Consider the following 12,025-nt stretch of genomic DNA (forward strand, 5'->3'; position numbering starts at 1 on the left):
ATATATATATATATATATATAGTGTACTGTTCCTTGATGGTAAGATCCACAAAAAAGTCCTCCGCCTGGTGAGAGATAAATGTTATTTAATAAACACAAAATAGGTTTTTATGTGCTGCGATTAGTTTCATGTATTCAGTGCATGCCAGACAGTATTTTTTAGCACGTCTGGTGGACACCAGACATGTTAAAAAATACTGTCTGGCATGCTTTCATCGCGTGAAACTAATAGCAGCGCATAAAAATATATATTGTGTTTATTAAATTATATATAATTCCCAAAACCAAAATCCACTCACAAAGCTTTTGGTCGGACCGAGGCTATAGCAGAAGACACCTACCCACGTATATACAACCAATGAACATAAATATATAATCATTCATTATTACTCGAGTTTACAAAAGTAAAACAGTTAAGAGATGAAACTAGTTTCACAGAAGTAAACAATTTTAAATCAGGTTTTGTCTCATGTGGAATAGCAAATATTCTGATTTCAAACAATGCCTCACAAATATAGTATGCTGAATTCAGAGAGGTTACCAAAGTGTAGGACTGCCATCATATTACATTCAGTTCGCGATTCCTAAAAATGAATGGACAAGTTAAGAATGAAATGAAAGCTATGTACGCAACTCCTTATAAATTGTCGTTTGGGGACAAATTTGTCTACATCATGTCAGCTATTGTACCCCCATGCATAAAAGACATCTAAAGTTCGGGATGTACCGCTAAGTGCCAAAGGCTACAAAAAAGTGTTATGACCAATACGCAGGAAAAGCACCTGCACCGTTTGAACCTGGGGACCAGGTACGAATACATATAAATGAAAAGCTTGGATACCATCAACACTCAGAGATAAAAGTGATAAACTGAGATTGTGTTTGGTTAAGACAACAACCGAGAAGAAATACAAAAGAAATTGATGAGACATTGAACCATGCAAAGAGATTGAGAGTCAATTCAGAGAACTTTACATTTGTCCGATGAAACCAACTATTTCTAGCAATAAAATGTTCCTCCTCTCTTTGCGGCCGATGCGAAACAACCTCTGCTGTGTGGATCTAGTGGCGCTAAGATCGCACTATGAAACCCGTAGTTCCCCACCTTTATTTTTTTCTCTCTTCTCCCTTATCTCATCAACCCAAGCGCGTTATATTTCTCTCCCCATCAAAACCATGACAATCGCATCTGAAGGGATTGATATCAGATCAGTATCTACAAAGTTGGGCCGTTGGCGACTAAACCGAGAACCCTTCAGATTATTATCTGTAAGGAAGGTGTTTCTGTTAGGAAATATGAAGATTTTCCAGGGAGATGCGCTATCTCCGTTACTCTTCATCATTGTGTTAATCCTTCTGTCAAGTACACTGAAAAAAATCCAGGTCTGGCTCTGAGTTTACCAAAACCCTGGTGAAAAATCAATCACCTGCTGTGTATGGATAACCTCAAGCTATATACAAAAAGTAAAAAAGACCTGGATTTCCGAATCCAAACAGTAAAAGTATTCAGCAAAGATACTGGAATGCGGTTTGAGGTAAATAAATTCACAGTGTTGATCATGAAGGATTAACACACAAAATAATCACAAGACAATATCATTGGACCTCTATTGAATAATGGGGGGATAGAAGTATCTTGGGGTGCTTCAAGAGGATAGGATAATAGAAGGAGAAAATGAATAAGAAAGTCACTAAAGAGTACAAGAGAAGCCTTAAAGAGGGTACAATTTTAAATGGAAGGAATATCGTTAAATAATAAATACATGGTCTATGCCAGCATTAAGATGTTCTGCTGAAATAGGAAAAAGGTTCGAAATTTAGGTAGAAATTTAGGGTAGCTGCATGAATTGCACAATGCACCCCACCCTAAAAGTAACACCGACAGACTCTACCTACCAAGAAAGGAAGGAGGCAGAAAGATACCATTAATACTACCATTTTAGGGTTGAAAAATGATGATGTACGTAGTGAAGAAAGACTATTATCAGCAGCTAGAAATGTCCAAAAAATATTATCGACTCAGTAGGAGAATTAAAGAACAAAAAGAAAAATAAAAGAGCAAGCAGAGGGAAAGAAAGAGAATGACATGGCCGATTCATGCAACAAACCAAGAATTGGAAGTAAACTGGCTGACCGACAGGAGCCTGAAGGGAGAAACTAAAGTGCTAATTATAACCGATCAAGAAAAAAACATTAGGACAAAAACTGACAAACCTCAGAGAACAAACGCAGAATCTGTAGGAAAGGAGACGAAAGTATTAACCATTTTTTGAGTGAATGCACTAAGCTAGCACGAAAACAGTATAAACGCAAATCTGACTGTATATAAAAGAATGCATTGGGACGTTAGCCGAGTATGTGGGTTCGAAATGACAGAAAAACAGTATGAACATGAAGCAGAGGCTGTAGCAGAGAACAGGAATTATGGGATTTTACGGGTCTTTCCCCATAAAGACTGATCATTCCACTGAAGCAAGGAGGCCAAATATGATTATAAAAGACAAAAAGAAACAAATGTAGTTGATAACATTAATAGCTAGGTCACATTCGCCAGCAGACTTCGTAAAGCTTGTGTTGTGGAGGGAATTGGTAAATTCCAGGATTTTCCTACTAAAATATATATCGTGATGCATTTGTCTACAGCCAGCTTGAGTTGCCTATCAGCAATCCATTTCTGCATTGTTTCCAGGTCAGTTTGCAGGAAAGATCTATAGCGTAGAGGACATGTTTTTGTTTTTTGTTTTTCTTTTTGTTTTTTATCTCAAGGTACAGCTTAATGTTGTCTGCATATTTTAACATAATAACATGCTTCGAGTTGGCTTCTATTTTGTTAATATATGCTACAAGCAATAGGGAACCAAGAACATATCCCTATGGGACATCAAATGTTGGTTCACAAGGTGCAGAACGTTAACCTAGTGCTGTGACTACCTCATTTGAACAAAGAATCATGGACGAGTTATAAAGATTACCTCTCACTTCCATTGCAGAGTGTTTCGACATAAATCGTTTGTGTGGCACAGAATTAGACTTTGACGAAGTCGAGATAGATAACATCTACCCATGAACAAGATTACAAGAATTCTAGAGGTTCAAAGTATTTTTCTGACACAAGATTCCATTAATTTGGTGAGACAGTTTGTGAGACTGATTGGACAGTAATTGAGAGGTGATGTGTCGTCATATTTCTTGAGCATGGAATAACATTGGCAGTATTCCAGTTCTGGAGTAACACAGTTACCTTAAGACAGAACAGGGAGTTGAGTGAAAGTTGGTACAGTAGAAAGAGGCCTCCACATTTAACAAGCAGATAAATAACACCAAGACCAGGGGAAGTATAGTTGCACTTACGCTTGAAGTGAAATCGCAGTATTGCAAGAGAAAATCGATATAGTTTATGTAATTTGGTGTCAGTCGCAGTAAAGATGATACGATTGACCTATGTAGGGATTGCAGAGAGAACTGACTGGAGAGTGTTTTGAACACACATATCTCCAGGACAATTTACTATCCAGGTTGGTTGCTATGTTCAAGTACTGCTTTTGTTAGTCACCTGCTTGATATGGTTGATTGCTCTGTTGCACCTCCTGTTTATTTTCTATTCGATTTAATTAGTATTCACGTTCAGCATCTCATTGTGCTTTTCTGACAAGTCTCAATGTTGCAGTCTCTCAAATTGTGCTTTGCAGGATTCTAACGCCTTTATATGGTACTGATACTTCACATGTGGCCCAGATTAAATTGAAGATGTATTCAAGGCTAGTATTGACATTTCGAGAACCATAAAATACCGGCCAGTTTGGCTGCAGTAACTCAGTACAAAAAGAGTTACAGTCAGCATTGTTACGATCAAATTAAACAATTTGGAGAAGGTCTTTTCTTTTCTCTCGGTCCAAAAGTGACAAATTGGCAATGATTCTAGTGAGATGAGAGCTGGCTAAAAGTGCCTCAGTCGTGAAACTGATAAGTTTCTGGAGTAATGGTCAACAACAGATCCAAAGTGTTGTGATTTCTTGTGGAGGATGTGACCACTTGGGACCAGTTTGACTCCGGTCAAGGAAATCATTTGCACTTTGTAGGGTTTGAGGGGTTTTCTGATCATCATCATCATCATTTAACGTTCATTGTCCATGCTGGCATGGGTTGTACGGTTTGACTAGAGCTGGCAGGCGAGGGAGCTGCACTAGACTCCAGTCTGATTTGGAATGGTTTCTCACAGTTGAATGCCCTTCCTAATGCCAACCATTTTAGTGTGTGTTGAGTGCTTTTACGTGATCCCGCACGGGTGCCGCCACGAGTGCTTTTTACGTGATATTAGTACAGGATTCTTGCAGGTCAATCCTTACCACCAGGGAGACCGGTCTTAACACTTCTGCTGCAGAGCACGGGTCTTCCTGAGTACAAGCAAAGCGCCAGACATCTTGGTCCTTTGTCATCTCGCCTGAAAGGTTCTGCGTCTTGAGGTCGCCATTCAGTACTTCATCCTAGGTCTTCCTGGGTCTCCCACTTCCACGTGTTCCATCTACTTTGAGAGATTGGCACTTCCTTATGGAGCTGTCGGCATCCATCCACATCACATGACCGAACCAGCATAGTCTTCTCTCTTGCTCACAACAAACAATTCCTCTTATGCCTAACTTCTCTCTCAAAACATTAACACTGTCAAACATGTACACTTACATTACACATCCAACAGAGCATATTGACCTCAGCTTCATTCCAACCTCACCTTCACATGTCCTCTGCATTCAGGATCCACATCTCACTACCATGTAGAATTGCTGTTCCTATACATGCATCATACAATCTTCCATTCACTCAGAGAGAGAAACCTTTCGTAGCCAACAACGGTAACAGCTCTCTGAATTTCCTCCATCCTATTCTTATTCTAGCTATTACACTCTCTATGCATCCTCCCCGCTACTAATTTGGTACCCTGGGTAGCAGAAATTATTTACTACCTCTAATGAGTGACCAAGGCATTTGAGAGAATCAATTTTCTGAGTCTCTAGAATTTTTATGGATCCTGTGCATTTTCCACATACAAACACCACCTTCTCTGATAACCTTCTGATTAATCCACTGTACCTCTTGTGTGCCCAAAGCTTACACTGGTTACACTACATGGAGTTCCTGCCAACACCTTTCCTACAAATCAAACAGTGTCACATTCAAATCACCAGCATGAAAAGACAAGTAGCTGTTTTCTTAGATACAACTCTGAGAAAGTCAAAAAGCAGTCTTGATGGGGTAACTTGTGGGATGATAAACAACTCCAAGTAAAAGGGTTGATATGCTTAGATGAATGTTGCAGAAATATACCTTTTACTACAACTGTTCTATATCATTGCAAGGAGTTGCTGAAAGACTTGTCCAAGCACAAACCATCACACACCCCCCAACAATGATTAAGTGGTCTCTGTGAAACAAGATGTAACTAGCCATGCTAAAAACACCATCTCAGAGTAAAGAAAGTACCCATATTTCCATGACTGTAATGAAACTGGAGTCAATACTTTCAAAGTAAAAGCCTAAAAGGTGGCCACTGTTTCGTATTCTGTAGGCATTTCAAAACAGTAATTTTGATCTGAACTTAAGCCTATGGGGTGTATTGTTCTTGTTTAGTTTCCCAAGGTTTTATGCATTGCTATCCAATGCTGGTTTTCAAACCACCTTCTATCTCTTTATCACATATCACTAGACTCAATAAATTTTCATATCTATCCATTACTGCATAAACTCTCTGTAAATTACAATTAAAATGAAAAAAAAAAGAAAAGTAATAAAATTGATACCATGAAAAAAACCCAAAGAAATAAAAAAAAAAGATGTCAGTTTTAAATTTCTTTTATTTTCAAAACCAAACAAAAAACATTTGGAATATGATCATTTGTTATATTTAATAATATATCACACTCGTCAATGTTCTGGTGTAAGATAAAAAAAAAAAAAAGTGGGGGGGGATCATGATAATTTATGATGGCAATAAAGTGGCCAACAAAGAAATTTAGTGCTGAACCAGAAATATGTAAAAGAAAACCAGAGATATATTTTTTTGACCAAACTGTTCTATATCCATAGATCATGCTAGCAGGAATAGAATGGTGCTTTTACAAAGTTGTTTCCTGTTGGAGTGATTAGTTTAACAGCTGGATGTAATATCATGGTTAACCCCACTATTTATAGCAAAGTACAACTCAAGTCTTCTGGTGTTAGTAAGATCAACTGAAGGAAACAGAATTATGACCACAACACAACAGCTGTCGCAATGAGGTTCAAACATGACAACGGAGTTTAAAGCCTGGCACCTTCACCTCACATAAAAGACTAATAATGGTTTAATATCTAACTGTTTGTGATTGACAGTTTTCATAATTAGTGGGAATGCTTAACGATAAAAACAACAATCAATAATATTAAATTAATCAATATGATTATTAAGTAGAAACTTGCAAAGGTTTGTAATAAACTCAAGAGAAACTAATATTGCAATAACTTAATATCTCAAATACTTCAGAATCATTTTTTTATTCAGATAAATTTAAAATTTGTCTACTGACAACAGGCCACTACAAAATTAAATTTTAGTACTTCATTTTTTTTTTTTTTTTTTAATGTTAGCAGTAAGGTTCAAGTGTTGGCCTAGCAACTTCAAGGTCATAAGTTCATATTTTACAACTTTCATTGTCTTATATGTTTGAGCAAAGCACTGAGATCTATTTGCTCCAGCTGAGTGGAAAGTGGTAGGAAATATACCCAATTCCAAAAGTAATTGCCCCAATAAATTGATGTACAATAATTTTTTTTTTTTAATCAATCACATTGGATTTCTTGAAATATCTAAATTTGTCAGTGAATGTGAAGTAACCTTCTAAGCTAAGCAAAGCTCAAATTATCTAAAACTATTTTTTCCATGTTATGCTAACAATTCTACATTTAACAAACCTATTTCAATAATTAAAACAATTTCTTTAAACAGTTTTTTTTATTTATTCTTAACGAAAATTTGTGAACAAACAGCAGTATTACTACAAGCATTTAAATTACTTTTAGCCTTTTTCATTCCATAATCAAGTAAAATTCTATTTTTAATTTGAAAATACTAAGTTATTTCTTTTAGATGAAGTTAGCTTTTGATGTCTCCCTTAGCTTAAGATGTCCCCCTTTGATTTTCAGACCATCCTTAAACAGAACCCTTAATTTGTAGGAGTGGAGTTATTTAAATGAAGCCAACTTATTTTTTGGAATTTATTTTATAAATTTTCAGGAGATTGATTTTTTTTAACCAAGGATAAACTAAGAAATTTCATTTGGCACTTTACTATTTCTGTAAAACCCACCCCATCTCTATTAACCAATATTCACCCCTCACACTGGAATAGGCCTTAAGTGTGCTTAAGAAGGGAAACTTCAGTTATCTTTTAATAGTTATTTTACTGATCTCAGAGGAGTGAAAGGCAAACCTGACCCAGCAAGATTTGAACTCGGAATGTAGAAAGACAAAACTAAATACCATTAGGCAGTTACTATCACAAAAACTACCAAATCTGCTACTGCACCTTTATATTATCACATGAAATTCTAACTTTCGAATGAGGCCACAGGTTTATAAGAAACAAGAACATTGCTAGAATTTAGTTTAGAGGGACAAAGGTAGCCTCGGCAGGATTTGAAACTGGAACATAGAGATATATAACTGAGGCAGTCTAATCCAGTTTAATACTGACAGCAATACTCAAGAATTCCTCTTACAATTAATTGCTACATGCACTGAGTGTCCTGATACAATATTACATCCTCAAAGTAACTTCTTCGACAATAGCTACCACTAATATTAATATTCTCAATAAAGAATAAAAACTATACAGCGTACCGAGTTCCTCACATCAACCCAATGAGTACCAACTACTCAAAACAAACTTTCTAATACAACTCCTCATATCTACACAGTACTCAGCTACTGTTCCCATTACAAGAAAGAGCTACTCACACAAACAACCCGAATATAAAGCATCAACCGACCTCAACATTGAAAAGCAACTATTTTATAGAGATTATAAATTACTCACAGCAAACACCAGTAACATTTCAATAAAGCCGCTACTTACAACAACGACATTATGTGATTGTTAACACAGCACTGTTATTTTAATCTAAAGATATCTGCTTAGTAAATTTACAATCCACAAATAAAATGAAGCTTAGTGCTTACCAGATCAAATCAGCTGAATAAAGATGCTAGAATTTAGGTAAAGCAGTTCTCCATTTAGATCAATGAACATTTATTGATTCTTTAACTGCTGCCTCAATACCAAATAACTATTCAAATTGTTAAATATAACAAGATTTAGACAGAAATAAAATATCTTCCAAAAGTCACCATTTCTCAAGTTCCTCTTTGACTTTCATCGAAAACTTCTCAATCTTTGGTGTCTTTTGAAACACACTTGGATTTTCCCTGAGAGCAATGACATGTTTAACCCAATTAATTACAAATAAGTTTTGTTTTCTTTTAGTATTGATCCGGAGAATGTACCCAATGAGATCCTGCTTGATTCCCAAACCTTAATTACGGTTCGTTCATGAAATCCTCCAAGTAAAGAAGTCTTTCTGAAAAACAAAGAAACAAACAATAAAATTTACAGAAAATTCAACAATAAAACAAAGAAACAAACAATAAAAAGTCAATGTGAAAGAAAGAACAGTGAGTAAGGGTTTGTGTGCTGACAAATGTCTTGGTTAAATGTTTAGGAACAAACTGACATTTGTGAAAAAGATGCAATCAGGATATTCTAATATTTTTTAAACAGGTAACAAATCATGATGGTACAAAAGAATATTTATCGTAAAACCCATCAGAAATACAGAAAAAGAAAGATCTTTAAATAATCCAATCTCAGTAGATTCTTGATCATTTGATTGAGTTGAGACCAAACACAAACAAAATCAGTTTTTCACAATAAATGCTAATTGTGAAGTTTCTGACAAAAGACTATTGTTAAATGCCACCATTCTCTCTCTTGCTACCCAGAACCATCTCACTTGTTAGCCAACAGCCATATTATAGTGGCCATTCCCTCGTTAGACCACCAAATTCTCTTTCTCTCTCTATTCAGTTCCTACAGCCTACTCAAATACTTCATCTCTCTTCTCCTCCTCTGTCAATGTTATCATCAATACTATCCTGCTGCTAGCATCCCTCTAGCCCCTTCCCAATTTCTGTACCCCTACCCCATCAATCTTTATAAGAATTACTTACCTAATTACCTCTGTCCCACTTCCCCTATCCCAGCTTCCACACACTCTTGCAACCCCCCTCCACTTACTACTACTCCTACCTGAGGTGTCACCTGGACACTTCATCACCACTCTCTCTCTCTCTCTTTGGAGATATCACCAAATCATTCTCTCTCTCCTTAATATGAACAGCCATGCAGCTGCTCAACAATCTGTTCGAAAATATAAGGACACAGATCGTGTCATATAGCCAGCTGGAGACAATGTCTCCTGGGGCTAAATTACAGCAACATTAGTCCTAAACCAGGACTGCCATGTTATGTTATGTTGGCGATCTTTACTATAAAAAAAGTTATTTAGATCTAAAATTGATTGGTGGCGTTACTTACTCTCCTATAACGTTGCTACAAATTTTGATGTAAACTTTTTCTACTGGAGCAAATCTCCATTGTTTTTTTCCCGTCAAAATGTAGCTAGGGACCAGTCCTCTTCAAAAATGTTAACAGTTTTTAATTTGGTTAAGAACTGAATTATTGACAAGCTCTGAAAGATGCTGCATGTGAGTAAATTGCGACCTTAAGAATATTATTCAACCACTACCGTAGTTGAATGATTCTCCATGATTAAAAGAAGTGTGTTTAAAAGAAATAAAAACAGGTTCCACACAACAGATTAAGTGTCAATAATTCCCTGGATTTGATAATCCACTCAGATGAAATAGAAAACTTGTACCAATAAAGTGAAAGACCACACACTAGACTTTAGCAGATACCTCACTATTAAATTAATGAACCCATCAATTATTAGATATAGGTAAGATCGGCAAAAGATTACAGTAGTTCCTCTAATTCAACACCAAATGCAACTTGGCCTCTGGATGAATACAAGGGAGGTAATTGAGTGGTTAAACTGCAGAAATAAAATTCAAATGAAGCTCGTTCTTCAGTTGGATATGGTTACAGCTCAATCACACTTCCCCTATTAAAGGTAGCCATTAGGTTATGCTAGAATGATTACCTATATGGATGACAGTGATATGCAGATAATCCTATACGTGTAGTTAGTTGTGACATCCCTTTACAGTTCATAAAAATGTTATGACTCCAGTGGGAGGGAACAAATGATTCAGTAGAAGTCACAAACCTGCTCAGACTTTATAACCTTCACAACAATAGATTAGTCTATAGATTGTTCATGAATGGTTTCTATTGAAATGATCAGACTTGTAACTGGTCCGTACATTTACGTCCACACATAACACTAACCCATAGAATATCAACTGTATTAAGGACCTTTACATATTCTTATGATGTCTAGGATTTTCGAGGGTTTGCAATCTCTATTCCCATAAAATGGTTATTATAACTTTTTTTCTCTGCATGCAAAACTAAATTTCCTGTAAAAATTCCAATGGATTATTGCAATCTTATACCAACACTGTTTGTATTTATTCTGACATTCCAATACAAGGTGAGCTGTGGTCTCTTCCGAATCATCGCACATTCTACAGTTGGTGAACAGCTCTGCCTATCTATCATCCTCTCTTGATCCAATCAATCTACCCTTATACTGCCATGATGATGACGATAGTGATAAATGTGATATTACATGCTTGAGATTCATGAAATTTCCTGTTGCTGAAGTCCATAGCTCATCCAAAAACAAAAAACTAATGCATCATCATCGTCATCATTCAACATCCGCTTTCCATGCTGGCATGAGTTACATGGTTTGACTGGAACTGGTAAGCTGGAGAGCTGCACCAGGTTTCCGTCTGATTTGGCATCGTTTCTAGGGCCAGATGCCCTTCTTAACACCAACCACTCCAAGAGTGTAATAGGTGCTTTTTACATGCCACTGCCACAGGTGCCAGTTACACGACACCGGCATTGGCCATGACCATGAATTTGTCATTGCCCCAAACAGAAAAAAAAGAAAGCTACAGTATTCCAGTCTAGTACAAGTAGTGAAATGCCAGCAGAAAGTGTGGCCTCGCGTTGGATAGATAACAAGCAGTAAACAACTTAGGACAATTGTCCCAGTCTGTAACAATAAGGTGGAGGCTAAGATTCTGGCCATGCCCACCAATGCAACCCAAGATTTTATCAGGATCTTATTTTACTTGGAAAGATGGGTGACCAAAAGATGGATCCCAACATGGACCAGGCTGGTGTGGTAGCAATGAGGGAGAACAAAGATTATAGCACTCAAGTTCAATCTGCAGCAGAATAGAATGGATTTGTCTCTGAAGTTCCAGATGTTGGTGGCATCTGAGAATTTATCTGGCATCCCGGATCACTTTCAGTTTCAAGAGATTAAGCAAAATGAATGATAGTAGAAGGGAGAAAACCACAGGTGCTAACCTATGTGACAAACCAGACCACCTGAAGGCTTTCTGACCTATGGAACAGCAAAGAGCAGAGTGCATCAGACCATCGTCAATACCAACAATCACACGTCTACAACCAAAGAAGGAGAAGCAGTGACAGTAAGAGAAAATGCCGTCAGAGTGTAAGTATCTTGAGAGAAAAGCTGAACATTAGAAGCATCAGTTGTGGCATGCAAGAGAGACGATTGCGCTGGTATGGACATGTGGTGAGAATGGAGGAGGATAGCTGCGTGAAAAAGTGCCACACCCTAACAGTTGAGGGAACCCGTGGAAGAGGTAGGCCCAGGAAGACCTGGGCTGAGGTGGTGAGGCAAGACCTTCGTACATTGGGCCTCACCGAGGCGATGACTACTGACCGAGACCTTTGGAAATGTGCTGTGCGTGAGAAGACCCGGCAAG

The 12,025-nt window shown here is 37.2% G+C and overlaps 1 protein-coding gene across 4 annotated transcripts in view; it reads right to left on the minus strand.

Moving 5' to 3' along the window:
• Nucleotides 1-5,831: 5,831 nt before the first annotated feature.
• LOC106874204 (ribosome biogenesis protein C1orf109) overlaps nucleotides 5,832-12,025 on the minus strand; it is a 14,762-nt gene continuing 8,568 nt past the window's right edge. For all 4 annotated transcript variants that reach the window (XM_014921863.2, XM_014921860.2, XM_014921859.2 and 1 more), the window contains one exon: nucleotides 5,832-8,610. In XM_014921863.2, the coding sequence (XP_014777349.1) occupies nucleotides 8,581-8,610 (30 nt within the window). In that variant the 3' untranslated portion in view covers nucleotides 5,832-8,580. The remainder of the gene's footprint in view (nucleotides 8,611-12,025) is intronic.

The sequence above is a fragment of the Octopus bimaculoides genome, chromosome 1, assembly GCF_001194135.2.
Source record: "Octopus bimaculoides isolate UCB-OBI-ISO-001 chromosome 1, ASM119413v2, whole genome shotgun sequence".
NCBI classification, from domain to species: domain Eukaryota; kingdom Metazoa; phylum Mollusca; class Cephalopoda; order Octopoda; family Octopodidae; genus Octopus; species Octopus bimaculoides.